Below are 17,864 nucleotides of genomic sequence, written 5' to 3' on the forward strand. Positions count from 1 at the left end.
TTATTTATTGCAAAAATTGTGCAGAGAAAACGTCAAAAAATGGAAATTTATTTTCATAAGCGTTTCATATTCAAAATTTTTGACTTTTTTCAATTTTTTTAGGTTCAATTACGAATTATGGGTATAAATAATAAGAATTTTTTCGCTGCCTGTTATAGGATCAATATCACGGACGCCATTTGTCCAGCAGCTGAGCAACTCGCACGCGTACCTGCCAAATGGGATGCTTCATATGTCCGCCATTTTTAAATATTTTTGGAAAAAAAAAATACGTATGGACAGTCCAAAACATATATAAATAAATGTTTAAGTTTGAAAAATATAGAAAAATTCTTTCTCCTACAAAAAAATTCTTGAAAATAGCTTATTTTTCCTCGTTCTAATTGGATTTCCCCCCTTAAGAAAAGTGGCTATCGGTTAACATCTGAAGGCGGAATAATGATGCAAGCGGCGCGTAGACAATCGTTTTTCGACGTATTGTGAGCGTGTTATACGTGTGTCGCTAAAAAACAGTCGCAAATCTTAGCCATTTTCGATGAAATCGCGCCTACAGGGAGCGTCCCACACCGGAAAAGTTGTGTTCTCCATACAAAAAGGCTATATATTTTTCCGTCACTTTAGTAGATATTCTTATAGAATAAGAATATTTCCTTCTTTTCGTAGGTTTTATAGAATATCATCTGAAATGGAGAAAATTCTTTTCCTTGATATCCAACTTTACAACTGTCGTTTGTTTCCTGCGACGAAATGCCACTTGTTTCTTATGACTGTTAATGTAAGTCATACGATTTTCATATTTTCGCGCAGAATTGGTTTTATATAACTATTGAAAAATGAAAAATAATATATAGATCCAAAAGTGACGAAGTGACTGAAAGATCTTATCGAGCTAACGGAAGTATTTATGAGTAATTTTCTGAAAGATAGATATTAAGTCTGATGTTAATCTTTTTCAAGTAAATACTCGAGCAAAAATTGAATCTAGTGATTGTCTAGTAAGGAGACAGAAAAGTTGGATCTTACATCGCTACTAGCTAGGAATGTAACGCTCACTTCTCCTAATGGCTGTACCAGAAAAATTATCTACACGGTGCGGCGCCAAAATCCGGATAAAATTCAATTTGAAATTCTCGCCGTTCTATACCACTGGTAGATGTCGCGATTAGCGTTCAAATAGCTTGACGCATGTACTAAACCATCATAACCTCGAAACAGTCGCAATGTTGAAACCAAGTGCGGAGTATAACCAAAAAGCCGCGATTATCGAAAGTGTTCGCGCTGGGCGCTCGGCGACAGAAATCATTCGGTTCTTCGGGTACCCGAGATTGACTGTGTATGATGTCATCGCAAAGTACAATGAGTCAGAGAAGTCCAACGAAGGTTTTGCAACATCATCCAGTGAGGGTGATGTCATGCCACCGCATTTCTTTAACAAAGGGGAAAATGTCACAAAAGAAGTTTATTTGCGTGTTCTGACAAATGTAGTGAAGCCGTGGATGGAAACTGTGTCGTCTGGAAAGCCGTATGTTTTCCAGCAGGACGGTGCGCCCGCCCACACAAGTCATTTGGTGCAAAATTGGTTGTCGGACAACGTCGACATGTTTTGGTCGAAAGAATTCTGGCCTCCCAACAGCCCAGATTTGAATCCTTTGGACTTCTATGTATAGAGCATAGTTGAAAGGGTCACGAACAAGTCCAGACATCCAAACGTCGCATCATTGAGAACCGCATTGAAGCGGCATTCACCGATATGGACCGTGACACATTAAAGCGCGCCTAAGCACGCTTTAGACCGAGAAAGGAGACGGTCATTCAAGCAAGCGGGGGATATATTGAGTAAATGTGTTCTTTATGGTCTTACAAACAATGTGGTTAAAAAAATTTTGTAAAGTTTTTCGTTTTTGCAATAAAAAATATGTTTGGAAAAAATGTATAATTTGTCCTGATTTTGGCGCCGCATCCTGTAGTAGCTAGATATAAAAAATAACTTGTAACTATAATTGGTATAGTTACTAGACAGTTCTAATATCGAATTTCTATTCAGAATTTACTGATGATTTTTTATCTCGTTACTGTGTAATCTTTTTTATTTAGCCACTATCTATGCAATACTATAGTTACTAAATATAAATTTCCTGACATTCAAAAGACTGAGTTGGAATATTTAGCCTGTCACGAGCTAGTGCCTGACTAGAAAACTTATTTAGTCATTACTATCTAACTACTGGTCTTGAAATCTGCTCTACTAGATACATTTTTGTTCGGGTATGGTTTATGATTTCGAGTAAGAATTTTCTTCATTTCAGATGATATTCTATGAAACCTACGAAAAGAAGGAAATATTGTTATTCTATAAGAATATCTATTAAAAATGACGGAAAAGTATAGTCCTTTGTATGGAGAACACAACCTGAGTAGAAATTTATCCAGTTTCTGACCAGTAACTGTCCTGGAATTTTTGGTAACTAGCTAGTTTTTAATCAGTTTTCTTAGCTATAAACTGACTGGTTTGGTCGACGTTCACTTCGTCAAAAACTGGACAGTTGAACTGGACAGTTTTATATCAGTTTTTGATCTGATTGAACTAGATTTTGATCAATATCTAATCTATTTATTAGCAGTTTCTAAACAGTTTTTTAACAATTTTTTTCCAGTGTGGGACGCTCTCTGTAGGCACGATTTCGTCGAAAATAGCTGAGATTTGCGACTTTTTCAAGTAAATATAGTTTATGATTTCCATTACTACTGATTGAAACTTTTTCAACTGTCGCAAATGTGTATCGAATTTTCGCAATGCAGTACGTTAGTTACACAACCTTATAGATTTCGAATATCTAGTACTAATGTTTAGAATATTTAGAGTATATAGTACTAATTTTCTTTATATCTAATATTTAGAATATATAGTACTAGTCCTTTACATGATTCTACTCTTTACGTAAGAAAATCCTCTTGGTGCCTATTTTAGGGGAGGATATTCTTTACGTAAGTGGAATGTTCTTAAAAGGAGAATATCATTTTTTTAGTGCACGTACGCATTGGTTTACCAGTCTTTTTTATTAATATCGCAAAATTTTACGTGGTTGCAAAAATAATGGAGGGAAGTTTTATTCAGTTCGGTCTAATCTACCTGCACGCACACGTGCTTTTGACAATCTCATATCCGACACCCTGTATATACAAAGCGGCATAATGCGTTCTATTCCAGCGCGTAATCCAACGAATCTTCTATAATTCTCGTGTTTCATTTATTAAACAACTCTTCATTCGGCATATTAACAAAATTATTAGGTGAAATAATGGATAATGATTGAAATCAGCTTGATATCATATTTCGCTCAAGTGTAACATATGTTTTTAATCATCTACCTACGTACGTGTGGCGCGAATTGTCGTTTTATGCGCGGAATGTATTCGTATGTTAATTGCAAACACTCAGTGTATCAACGCTTAACACCATAATTATGAAAATTACCGGACACCTCGAGATATTTTCATTTATTAATAATAATACGTTTAATTGCACGTATTTTGTACGCGTGCAGTTTCGACAAAGGATTCGGGGCGTCTGTCTCTCATTCGGGACGATGTCTCTCGTTTCGCTTGTCGATAAAGAGCCGATAATAAAAAGCGATAATAAAATATAAATTATAACTTATCAAGTCCAGATAGACGAGTGTTTCAGGAACTGAAATCACACAAGGTATATCATATCAACGCGTCTAGTTTTACTTATTCTATTATATTATTATATTATATTATTCTATTATTATATTATATTATATTATTCTATTATTTATTATATTATTCTATTATATTATTATTTTAGTATTGCTTCTTACTTATATTTCAAATCATTCTATACATAAAAGTTCTATGCGTTAATACTTTTCAGTTCTATAGCAAGATCCATATAGAAGATCCATACAGCAGAAAATGTGTAAAAAGAATGAATATTTCACAAAAATATTTAGCATCAGAATATGCTGTGATAAATTTGAAATATCTAGCAGAACGTTCACTTTTCATCAACCTTATAACAATACATTTATACGCAAATTGACGATGAGAAAATACTTGTATAAAGAAAATATATATTTTTTTATAAAGAAATATATTTGATTTCGAATATTCTTGGATTATTAACAATATTAATGAATTATAGAAAGCTAGTCGGTATTCTTTCTCAAAAAACTAGATATATTTAAGATTTTCGAAAATATTGCTTCTTACTTCTATATTCACTAAAAAAATATAGAGATAATGATAATTAGATAAATATAGAAAGATGAAAAAATATAATATTATCCTTAGCGAAAATTTTTTCCATATGAGCTCTTCTAAGATAAAAAAAATATTTTAACACGCAAAAAAATAACTTTAATTGCTATTTCTTATTAACCTATATTCTAAGCGAAAATTCTCACCGAAAAGATATTCCTTCTCTAATAAAGTGGACTATTAATCGAAAATTTATTAAATATTATTTTATCTTTGTCTCTTTCGAGTCAAGAAGGATATATTACTTGAAATAGAATGCCATCTTACTTTTAAGAAATTTCTATTAAAAATAAAACTTGTATTGTAAAGATAAAGAACGAAATTCCTCTAATTTTAAGAACATTGTGCTTGGAATATCTTTGGCTTAGTTTGAGAAAAATCGTCTTGCAGCCATATATAAGATTATATTTTTTTATATTATTTCCATACTTATTGTAAACAGTGTTGGGCAATCAATGAAAATTGTTTTTTACTAAAATAATCAGCAAATCAATAATCAAAATTAATCAATCGTATATGTAATCATGAATATTTAATCGTTTGATGAAATTAAAAATTAATCAGCATGTAATACAATCACATCAAAGTTTGATTAATAATTAGCTTCATCATTTCATAAAATTATTTGTACTTTTATATGTAATTATTGATTAATTTTGATCACTGATTATTTTAATCAAAGAATTTTAATCGATTAATACCCAATACTGGTCGTGAATTTTTCGAAATCAATAAATTCTGCTATCTCTGCGAAATTACTCAAATAAGGGAGAACTCTTCAACTTCGAGCTTACCATTTCCCACAATATTAGCCGTTAACTTTCGTGACCTACACAATGTTCGATTGAAATCTGAAAGTCCGAGTCATAATGTGGACAGTCAATGAAGTTCAATGTGTAGGTCAGCGATATTTCTAACAAAGTCACGGTATTATTACATCACGCCCTAGACCATTGTGGAGAGAACAGCGGAATCAATTTTGCCAAGGACAATGCCTATGTCACTCGATTGTCAACTACTTCGCGAGAGGCGAAGGCCTCGAATCGTAGATACGAATGTAAAGATCACTCGGCGTGTGACTCGACGATGTTCGATAGAAAGTCGCGACTGACATTGCACTGAGAAAGAAAAGTATTTCATATTGCGGCTATACAATTGCATGGTGAAATAATTATAGTGGGCAAAACTAATATTTGTAACAAACGGTACTGTATTACTACTTATAATCATTTCGCATGCATATTGCTATTACTACTTTTTATTGAAACAACAAGACATAAGCAGAAGTGACCATAATTCACAATGAGATTAAACTTTTGAATTCTAATTCCCTAATTAATAAGAACGATACGACATACAGTGTCCCAGAACAATCTTTGAAGCCACCTTTCGTGGAGGCATAGTACGAAATAAGGTGAACATAAAAGTCCTATACCGTTTTGCGATATTTGCTAATATCGATTTTGATAATTATCGAGATATTAATTAAAAATGATCACGCGAAATATTGTAGATTCATAAATGATCACGCGAAATATTGTAGATGAGCTATAGTGGTGACATCTGTCGTCATGTGCTTGCACATTAGGTAAAACTGAACAAAAAAGTCCTCTATATTTTTTCTTAATAATTTTATAGATTTTTAATTATTAATTAAATATCATTAATATATATCATCGCAAGCGACCATCCGCCAATCTTCTTTAATTAATAATTAAAAATCTATAAAATTATTAAGAAAATGATAGAGGACCTTTTTATTCAGTTTGACCTAATATATAAGCACACAATGACAGATGTCGCCAGTACAGCTCATCTATTATACCTTGCATAATCATTCACAAATTTTCTTTCATTAAGGAAATTAGAACGGTTTGAAATTTTCAAAAAAATCGACTTTTGGGTTTTTACGTAATCATAAAAATTTAGTATAATTCTTTAAGAACATTTTGGCGCAGAAAGAACTTCGACATTCGCAAAATTGAGTTCAGGAGAACGAAAAATGTGAGGCGGCGCGCGGCCGGCGGAGCGCGTGCGATCATGTAGTGTAAGAAATGTAGATATTGTTAATTTAAAACAAACTGATAAACAGTAATAACGGTTCAAAAACTTAGAAATAATAATGTCGGAAACAAATGCTATAGGAGTGTGGAGGTCACTGCTAACAAATATAAAAGTAACAACAAAGGAGACGAGAACAGTCGATCGGTCGGTACTACCCAAGTAGAAACATCTCAGGGAAAAACTGATAACTAAACTAGCCGATAACTAGACAGTTTTTACTGGCTAGGATTAATTAGACACTTACTGTTTTGAAACTTGATAGAAAATACTGGCTATTTTTTCATGACCAATTACGAATCAGAAACTAAACTTGAAAAAATAGTAAGTAAATACTGGGTAAGTTTCTGTCCATTAAAAACTCTGAAAATACTGTTTAGTATTTCTTTGGTAGATTTTTGTCAGAAACTATGCAAGAAAAATAATAAGTAAATATTGGATAGTTTCTGTCCAGTAAAAACTCTGAAAATACTGTTCAGTATTTTTGGGCCAGTTATTTGTCAGAAACTATGCAAGAAAAATAATAAGTAAATATTGGATAGTTTCTGTCCAGTAAAAACTCTGAAAATACTGTTCAGTATTTTTGGGCCAGTTATTTGTCAGAAACTATACAAGAAAAATAGTAAGGAAATTCTGTGCATTGCAAATAGTAAGGAAAATTTCTATCTAGCAAAAAATCGGAAATTACTGACGAATTTTTTTTTAGATAGTTCCTGGCCAAAATAAAATAAAATATTATATTAAAGATAAAGAAAAATTTTTTAAATAAAAATTATAAAAATTTAATTTTAATAAAATTATGGTTTCGATACATACGTGGTTTGATAAAAAAATACGCGGAATTTTCATTTTTCTCAAAAAATTTTTATTTATTTATCGATATTAATTTTGTCCCCTTCAAAGTACTCCCCATCAGATATAATACATTTGTGCCAACGCTTTTTCCAATCTTCGAAGCACTTCTGGAACGCAATTTCCGATATAGCGTTTAGCTTCTTCAGCTATTCTGTTTTTATCTCTTCAATGTTAGCAAAACGTCGTCCTTTTATGGTTCTTTTCAGCTTCGGGAATAGGAAGAACTCACAGAGGGCCATGTCTGGCGAATACGGAGGTTGAGACATCATAACAGTGTTGTTTTTGGCCAAAAATTCACTAACAATATTCAACAATTTCGGAACAAATTTTGTTGCCACACGTTTCATACACAAAACATCCGAAAAAATTGCTTGGCATGAGCTAAATGATATGTTAACATCATTAGCAATCTCTCTGATAGTAATTCGGCGATTGCCCATAATCATTTTCTTCACTTTTTCGACGTTGTCATCGATTGTTGATGTGCTGAGGCGTCCAGGGCGCTCGTCATCTTCAACGTCTTCACGGCCTTCTTGGAAAAGTTTGTGCCACTTGTAAACGCTTGTTTTATTCATAGAAGATTCGCCAAAAGCATCATTCAACATTTCCAATGCGGTGCTGCACTTTATTCCATTCTTAAAGCAAAATTTAATGCAAATTCTTTGTTCCATTTTTTCCACGAGTTAAAAATCACCGAGCATACCAAAATATGTGTAACCTTTTCGACAGCCAACAATAAAGTAAGCATCCAATATGGCTACCAATGTCAAGATACGTCAGGGACAAGTGTACCAACACAAAAACAAAAAATTGTGACAATTAGACTTGTACAGCTCGCGAAATTTAAAAATTCCACATATATTTTTATCAAACCTCGTATATAATTAAATTATTTATAACTATTAATAAACTGAAAAAAATAAATATTGATCAGAAACCAATAAAAAAATGCTTATAAAATAATTAAAAACTACATAGAAAGTAGTAAAAAATTGCTTAGAAACTGCTAATAAACAGGTTAAATACTGATCAAAATCTAGTTAAAAACTGATTTGAAACTGTCTAGTCCAACTGTCAAGTTTTTGATGAAGTGAGCGTCGACCAAACCAGTCAGTTTCTAGAAAATTGACTAAAAACTAGCTAGTTACCAAAAATTCCTGGACAGTTACTGGTCAGAAACTGAATAAATTTCTATTCGGATAGAAGCAGTCGGTCGTTTATTTTTCAAAACAGCATTTTCAGCTTATTTTGCCACAATTACTCAAGAACGGCTAAAGATATCGACTTAATCTTTTTTTTTTAATTAAAGATAAAGACGTACTGCATAGATTGAACCGAAGTTTGCATATAAACATTAATTTTTTAATACCGTTTTAACAATAAATAACTGAAAACAATAAATAACTGGAAAAAAGAGATATTGATCAGAAACCAATAAAAAAATGCTTATAAAATAATCAAAAACTACATAGAAAGTAGTAAAAAATTGCTTAGAAACTGATAATAAACAGGTTAAATACTGATCAAAATCTAGTTAAAAACTGATTTAAAACTGTCTAATTCAACTGTCAAGTTTTTGATGAAGTGAGCGTCGACCAAACCACAACAATAAATAACTGGAATTTTTAGACATTTTTGGTTTTTTGTTTGCTATTTCTTTAATTTTTGAGATTTTTAGTTCTATTTCGGTTCAATATATAAAGGGAAATTTTATCTACAAAATATGACGCCTGGCACATTACAAAATTTTAACTCGTTTTTCCGGAATTGTGGCAAAACCGCATAAACAACATTTTTTTAATTTAACAATCTCACTCAATTATTAATATTTTTTGAACTTCTACCGCTTATTGTATTCCTAAAAGTATATATAAAAACTAAAAAAACAAACCTTGTGTATGTTTATTTGTTCATCCACAATCGTCATTCGAATTTCACTTAATTTTCGGAAGATGAAATCGTTCTAGACCCGTTAATATTTCAATAATTATTGAGAATGTCACAAAACGTATAAAATTACGGTATAAGATTTTTATTGTCACTTCAATCCGTACTATGCCTTCATGAGAGCTTCGAAGGCTGTTCTGGGCTACCCTATATAACGAATTCAAAGGGTTAATAATCTTTCTCTCTCTCAGTGTACTGAAATTCCAAGCGATCTCGGTGCGAGCACACGCGTGAGAAGCCAGGGTGGCTGAGTGTACGTTTAAAACGTGAAGAATCGGAGCTAAATTAAATTTCTCGAGTAATATTCCGTTCTGGGAATGTGGCGTCCGATGGGTTTTATTATAATTTCACCGGATTAACGTGCGAAATATTCAATAGGAATTTTCACACGTTCCGGTTGATATGTGCGGCGCAAAATTGTAAATGTAAGTGACACACCATGCGCGCCGGCACCGTTTGCGGACGAGTTCGCTGATGTGTGAAACGAAGTTAATTTAAATTCAAATTATAACTGCGAAAAAGAGTAAGTTAGTCAGAAACTCGCCGGTTCCACGTCCGAAACTAAAGTTCCATTTGTTAACGCGAAAATGTTGCTGTACCCGCCGCGTTCGTTTCAACGCACGAGAATAATTTTCTAGTCGCGCGATATCTTAGTTATGTCGAAGTGCACAAAGAAGCCTACCGTCAACAAAAATATTCACTCACAGGCACGATAAGCGATATACAGCAATTAGCTTAGCTTCGTGCAACTTTTGTCGTAATTACAAACCCATACTCAAAAATTGATACGCTGAAAATTCGCTCTCCGATCGCAGACTTTTCCTACAATTTCTCCTGCTCCAAATTTAATTAAAAACACCTGAATTCTCTCCCAATTGAACGTAAGTTTATAAATTTATCATGTATTTAATTATGTTTGCCGATTCTGATTATGTGTAAAATTAAATATGCGGCGAAACAAATGTATTTTCAATTTTATTCAAAATGCAATACGATTCGTGTCTGCACATGTACATCTACCTCTTTCCTCTCTCATCCACTTAATATATCATAAAATCTGCCCGATTGAGTTGCACGTGTAGTTATTCTTATATTCATGGAGAACATTAAAATCACAGTAAATCAGCCGGATTAATTGCGAAAAAATTACGATTATATAGTTTTCTTTCATTTTCCTGCTTTGAACTCTTCCGCGGGAGACTTCTAGCTTTCAGCTATCAACTTTCGACCAAAAGAGAAAAAGGGAGCGGTTCCCTGTTCTGTCGCGAATGGATTTATCGAGATTTAAGGTTATTATGACGTATCGCTCTGTGGGCGGAATACGAGTTTTATATCTTTCGACATCCGATCGACGTATTGCGCGCGTATTTGAAGGATCTATGATATGTGGAGTAAGTCTAGAGTAAGAGAGAGAGAGAGAGAGAGAGAGAGAGAGAGAAAGTCGAAATGAGAAATAAAAATATATTTCGCTTACGTCTATATTTTAACTCCCTTACATTAGAAGTATTTATTTTATTATTGTATTTAAAGTGTCTCACAATTCCGCAATTTTTATGGAAACGTAGAATGGATTGAGGTGGACATAAAAGTTCTATAGCGTTTTGTGATATTCGCAATAATAGTCAAGATATTCTCAAGTAGAAACATCTCAGGGAAAAACTGATTACTGGCCAGTAACTAGATAGTTTTTACTGGCTAGGATTCATTAGACAGTTACTGTTTTGAAACTTGGCAGAAAATACTGACTATTTTTTCATGGCCAATTACTAGTCAGAAATTAGACTTGAAAAAATAGTAAGTAAATACTGAACAGTTTCTGTCTATTAAAAACTCTGAAAATACTGTTTAGTATTTCTTGGGTAGATTTTTGTCAGAAACTAGGTAAACAAATGCTGTGCATTTTCTGTCCAGAAAAAAAAACGGAAATTACTGACGAATTTTTTTGAGATAGTTCCTGACCAAAATAAAATAAAATATTATATTAAAGATGAAAAAAAAATTTTTAAATAAAGATTATAAAAATTTAATTTTAATAAAATCATAGTTTCAATACATATATAGTTAAATTATTTATAACTATTAATAGACTGAAAAAAATAGATACTGATCAGAAACCAATAAAAAAAATGCTTATAAAATAGTCAAAAACTACATAGAAACTAGTAAAAAACTGCTTAGAAATTGCTAATAAACAGATTAGATACTGATCAAAATTTAATTAAAAACTGATCTAAAACTGTCAAGTTTTTGACAAAGTGAGCGTCGACTAAACCAGTCAGTTTCTAGTTAAGAAAACTGACTAAAAACTAGCTAGTTACCAAAAATTCCTGGATAGTTCCTGGACTGGTCAGAAACTGGATAAATTTCTACTCGGGTTAAAGAAGATTAGTGAATGATCACGCGCGATATGGTAAATGAATTACAGTGGTGATATGTACTATTGTGTGCTTATCATATTAAGGGGGGGGACTAGAACGGTTTTATCTTCCGAAAATTGAATAAAATTCAAATGACGTTTGTCGACGAATAAATAAACGTACAAGGACGAATAAATAAACACAAGATTTGTTTTTTTTAGTTTTTACACATACTTTTAGGAATACAATAAGCGAGGATACAATAAGAAGTTCAAAAAATATTAATAATTGAGTAAGATATTGTTAAATTAAAAAAAACGTTGTTTTTGCAGTTTTGCAACGATTCCGGAAAAACTAGTAGGAATTTTTTAATGTGCCAGGCGTCATTTTGTAAATAAAATTTCCCTCTATAAATTGAACCGAAATGGAACTAAAAATCTCAAAAATTAGAGAAATAGCGAATAAAAAACAAAAAATGTCTAAAAATTCCAGTTATTTATTGTTAAAACGGTATTAAAAAATTAATGTTCATATGCAAACTTCGGTTCAATCTATGCAGTACGTCTTTATCTTTAATTTAAAAAAAAGATCAAGTCGATATCTTTAGCCGTTCTTGAGTAATCGTGGCAAAACGAGCGTAAAATGCTGTTTTGAAAAATAAACGACCGACTACTTCTATTATAGACCGACCGACTGTTCTCGTCTCTTTTGTTGTTACTTTTATATTTGTTAGCAATAACCTCCACACGCTAATAGCCTTCGTTTCCGATATTATTATTTCTTTTTGAACCGTTATTACCGTTTATCAGCTTGTTTTAAATAAACAATATCTACATTTCGTACACTACATGATTCGCCGCCCGCGCGCGGCCTCACATTTTTCGCTCCCTTGAACTCAATTTTGTGAATATCATGGTTCTTTTTGCGCCAAAATGTTCTTAAAGAATTGTACTAAACGATTATGTAAAAACCTGCAAAATCGATTTTTTTAAGATTTCAAACCATTCTAGTCCACTTTAGTCAGATTGAACAAAAAAGCCCTTTATTATTTTGCAAATAACCACGTAGATTTCTAGTTATTTATGAAAGAAAATTGTTATATGTTTGTGCGCAATAATGCGCAAATCTTCTTTAATAAATATTTAATCTACGTGGTATATGAAAAATAATAAAGGACTTTTTTGTTCAATTTAACCTAATGTTTAAGTATATAACGGCAGACGGCGCCACTATAACTCATCTACCATATCACGTGTAATCATTTACCAATTCTTTAATTAATATCTCATTACTCTCTTATTACGAATATAAAAAAAATGATATAGGACTTTTATGTTCACCTCAATTCCTTCTACGTTCCCATAAAAATTGCGTAGGAGAGTCTGGGACACCCTGTAGTTTCAAAACTAAGAGTAAAAACTCGACTTCTCACGGTTCAAATGCAAAACTGACAGATACACATATTGTCTATCGTCATAAAAAACGGTTCTACTGCAAGTAAAAGAAAAATACGTCGTGTAACAGGTTTTACGATTCGAGTCATTTTTTCGTGCAATGTTCGGTTATCGGTCGTTCGGTCGTTCTATCGGAATAAGCGATGAAATACTCAGATAAAAAAATGTACATGGAGAAAAAACACTTAAACATTCATTTTTAGGATATAAAATTCTATTTCTGCAATCTTTATAAAAATAAATACAAAAATAAACTTTTTAACTACTTTTTTTTTAGTACGTAAATTTAGCATCAATTTTATAAAATATGCAATTCATAAAAATTGCGTCTTTTATGAATTGTTTATATGGCACAAATCTTTGCAGAATAATGAAACAGAGAGGTAGAAAAGAAATACTAACAAAATTATCAAAATTTGCTCAAAACAATGTGTCAAATGTAACATGAAAACCTGAATGTAACTTTCAGTAGATTTGTTGGTGCATCAATATGATCAAAAATGTTATTGTGTTATGTTATGTTATTGTGTTATGTGAATTTAATAATTAATATCCTATGTACAATTATATTTTTTTAGAATATAGAGTACAATCTGGATCTGCCAGACAGCTTTAAACTATCTTAGACAGCATTATAACGTGTTAAAGACGTCACAAAGACATCTTAAAATTTTTAAGATTTATTAAAAAGTTGTCAGAAAGACATTTCTATGATGTCTTTAAGACATTTAAACGTCTTTAAGACAATTAAAACGTCAGAAATAAGATGTCTTTTAGACACATGCATGTTGTCTGGAACCATAAATAACCTTGTTGAAAATCAATATTTTTTGACACTTTTTTTAAATATATAGAAATACAGATATAAGATCAGGTATAAGATATATTGAGAAAAAAATAGTTGATAATTTCGTTGTGGAATATAAAATTTATTTACAAATATAAATTTTTTATATCCCACAAATAAAAAGTGCGGTTAAATTGCTCCCTAATTTCTTCATATTCGAAATTAATTAATTAAACCCGATTTCCCAATTAATTAATTAAACTAAAAATAATCAAGATTACAAATATATAAGTTTCATTGTATACTTTTTGCCATTTCCAGAAGAATTGGTTTCAAAACTTTCAAGCCCAATAGATAGCGCAACTGGTTTTATTTTCTATTAATCATTAACATCAGCAAAATATTCCTTATTAGTAAATAAGAGACGATAATAATGAAATTAAAATAAAACACGGAGCTAAAATCAATAAAATCAGTAAAACATATCCCTCGTAAATGTAATTTAAAAAAAATAGTAAATTTTATATGATGATTCACCTCATGTCGTAATAATCACGAAAGTTTATTTGGGGAATGGCATAGACACGCGTGTCGAGAAAATCGCTTTTTGTTTCGTAGCTCTGCATTGGTTTGTTCGTGAATTATAATCCTTTAAAGTTACATTACGTTCGCCATTAGTAAACTTTGTAGTCTAACCTCAACACGCCACATACTAATGTAATGCACTAAAATAATTGGAATGTGTGCTGCCATACAATACCTACAGTAAACGAGATGTGTGTGTGTGTGTGTGTGTGTGTGTGTGAGAGAAAGAAAGAGAGAGAGAGAAATCCTTGGTTCCTCTCTCATCTCTGTTTGGGCCTTGTATGATCGTAAGTAGGGGGAATGAGATACAGTAAAATTTTATAGAACATATATACATGAAAAGGGAACGTTTTTGTCTCTTGTAAATCAAAAGTGCGTCCAAGTTGTGTGCGAAATAGAAAGAAGATAAGGACTAAAAGTTCTCTGTGCGCATGCATTAAAATTGCAGAGTATATAGGGGAGAGCGGGGCAGGTTCGCTAATTTTTTCGAATTTCGATGGTAAAACAATTTAATATATTTAACTGTTCTAATTGGCTATATAATAATGATAGAGACAACCTTCCTCTACATTTTGATCCTATCGACGATGCTACAAACTATATAGTTTCGTCTGTAATAATAAAAATATCAACATACAGGGCATACCTGCCCCGGGGTAGGTTAGCATTACATAAAATACATGTAATTATACACTTTAAAGAATGTTAAATTAATAAATTATACAATAAGATACCATATACGATATCTTTGTGCTTACAATTTTATTTATACTTAAAAACAAAAGGAAATAATTTTATATAACATACTTTATATGTGTATACATTTTATGTAACATACATCATGTATACATCATCATATGTGCGCGTTGCATTGTGTCTTATGATGCTATAATCACTATGCATTGTGAACTATGTGTTTAATAACCTATTCTTTGCACGTAGCTACACCAGTGTGCACCAGTTCATCAGTCCTACCATACAGAAAAATTAGCGTATCTACCCCATCTGCTCATTTCTGCGATTTTAATAATTTTAAGAATAAAGTTCACTGTTATTATACAAAACAGTGTATCATATATTTTCAATAAACTTCATTTTAACTAATATTACATAACTTCAGTTCATTCATTCACGATAGAAAATGCAAGGAGAATATTTCGAGACGTCTAAAACTTTACTCAACTGATCTCAAATCAGTTTTTTCTTTCTTTTACCTGTAATATTTGTGCAATTGTAATGAAAATTGGAAATAAGTATCTTTACACTAAACGAAATGTTTTATGATTCCACTCGAACTGTTTGTTTCACAATAAGTACGTGAACGAAACGATTTGCGAACCTACCCCTACTGCGAACCTACCCCGGTCTCCTCTACTGAGAGAAAAATTACCTTAAAATCAACAAATATTTCTTTGATGGGTGCCATTACCGTATTTATTTAAATCTAAATTCTTTATTTAAATTAAATATTGTTTACTTAAATCAAGTAAACAATATTTGATTTTAATAAAGAGAATTTAGATTTAAATAAATATGTTAATGGCGCCCATCAAAGAAATATTTGTTGATTTTAAAGTAATTTTTTCCTCAGTGTAGTCAAATAGTAGCGCGCAGATAGGGACAAGTCCGCGTTCTAGAGACACAATAATAAGTTTGTTCGTGTTGCTTGCACTTCTGACAATTTTACACTTAACGCCTATTGCATACTGAACCCAATGGCGTAGCCAGAAGGGAGCTGCAGCCCCGAAATTAATTTTCTGGGTTACGCTAAGTATAAGAAAAATTTTTTCGAATGACCTTTCTTTTGCTCATCAAAAATAAAAAGTACAGTCCTCCCTCGAAACTTTTTCTGGCTACGCTATTGACTGAACCTTTTTTTAGAAAGAAAAGCTTTCATTGGATTTCGCTCATCGCATCTGCTGTGCAACAGGTATTAAGTGCAAAGCAACGCGAACAAACCTAATATAAAGGATGCAGACTTGTCAGCCACTCACTCGTTATGTCGCACAGCAGGTTACTTCACTCCAACAGCGCGGCTCGACATTACCGTCAATATCTCTATTTCCAGTAATCATAGCAGCTTGAAGTAAGAACCATTGGAAAGCTGAAACTCCTGCGCTCCCCGTAAACGAATGTTCATTACTCTTCGAAGTAAAACTCAATTAGCGAACTTAGATCATCGCGATGGAAAATATCGATTGTCTTCGAGTCGAGGCGGTAATTAATTAATTGTTATGGAAACTGAGAAACTCTCTTCAGGGTTTTGGATTGATGATACCATGTGAAGCGCTGGCGTATTGTTTTTCAATGAATATAAAGTTAAAAAAAGGGAGAAATAATATGTTTTCGGAATGAGAAACACTGCGGAGTATCCGATTTCTCTCGGCACACTCTGTATGTACATTAGCGACCCAACTTTTCGCGAGTGCTATGTAACGAAACATGCGCAGGTAACGCCACACGTCACAGTTTTTTTTTATTTTCTCGCACGTTTCCGATAAACAAGAAACCTCGTTCCTATGACTTTGATATCTTTTAGTAAAATAAACATTAATAAAATTTGTTTCATTAAGCCACGTCAAAAAAAGACAGTATTTTAAAATTAGGGATATGTGTGTGCGTATAGAATTCCAGATAAATCGTCAGGACTCCTCGGAATATCGATCATTCCACGATATATGTGTGCAGACGCGCGCTAAAAATGTAGCTCGCGAAATATTCGAAAAAGTTCGCATTTTGCTGTGTAGAATCGAGATAACTGAAATCGCAGAGAAGGATCTGCTTGACAGTTAAAATTTCATGAGACATCTGAGGAAGGTTCTCGTTGAAATACACCGGCGAAAGGATATCCGATTTCTCGGTACGGCCCCGCACGTACATTAGCGATGCGACTTTTGCGCGAATTCCATTGGATAACGAAACGTATGTTAGCTAACGCCGCATCACAGCTTTTCCCATTTACTTCTCTCTCGCTCTCTCTCTCTCTCTCTCTCTCTCTCTCTCTCTCTCTCTCTCTCTCTCTCTCTCTTTCTTTCTCATTCCCGACAAACGTTCGTGCTTGCGTCTAGCTTCCGATACCTCTCCGAGTGAGCGAACCGCCGCGCTTCCTTTATCAGAGACAGAGATCCCCATCTCGATTCCGTTTGAAGTTCGAACAGTTCTGCATCCAACTTGCCGCGTCTTCCTCTCCTCGTTACTCTTCGTTTCCCCCGCCTTTACCTCCGCCTCACCCGCCTGCCTCCCTTGTCGATCGCAACTCGCTCGTAGGTGGAAAGTCGAAGGGCGCGATTTGCGAGTGACGTATCGCCTTACCTCCTGAATTATTTTCCAGATTGCCGACGGTGGACGAGTCCGACTGGCCACCTTACACCAAAGACCATCCGCAGTATTTTATCTGGAACGCGGAGAAGAGCGGCTTCGGCAGAGGTCCCCGCACGACGGCCTGTGCATTTTGGAACGAGTTCCTACCGCGATTGAAGAGAGTTCCCGGTATGTTATACATGACGGAATGATCTCTTTTTTTCTCCCCCCCCCCCC

At 33.1% G+C, this 17,864-nt stretch overlaps 2 protein-coding genes across 3 annotated transcripts in view; one reads left to right on the top strand and one right to left on the bottom strand.

The window, feature by feature from the left end:
- The window catches only part of LOC116847864 (acetylcholinesterase-like), a 523,728-nt gene that overhangs the window by 484,389 nt on the left and 21,475 nt on the right, over positions 1-17,864 (top strand). For both annotated transcript variants that reach the window (XM_032823340.1, XM_032823341.1), the window contains one exon: positions 17,659-17,816. In XM_032823340.1, coding sequence (XP_032679231.1) covers positions 17,659-17,816 — 158 coding nt within the window. The remainder of the gene's footprint in view (positions 1-17,658; positions 17,817-17,864) is intronic.
- LOC116847868 (protein GVQW3-like) lies at positions 7,240-8,056 on the bottom strand. The gene has a single exon (XM_032823345.1). It carries the CDS (start codon positions 7,866-7,868, stop codon positions 7,344-7,346), a length of 525 nt encoding a protein of 174 aa, XP_032679236.1. The 5' UTR covers positions 7,869-8,056; the 3' UTR covers positions 7,240-7,343.

Source organism: Odontomachus brunneus, unplaced genomic scaffold, assembly GCF_010583005.1.
Source record: "Odontomachus brunneus isolate Ranch 3 - 2012 unplaced genomic scaffold, Obru_v1 Obru_scaffold_084, whole genome shotgun sequence".
Lineage (NCBI taxonomy): Eukaryota > Metazoa > Arthropoda > Insecta > Hymenoptera > Formicidae > Odontomachus > Odontomachus brunneus.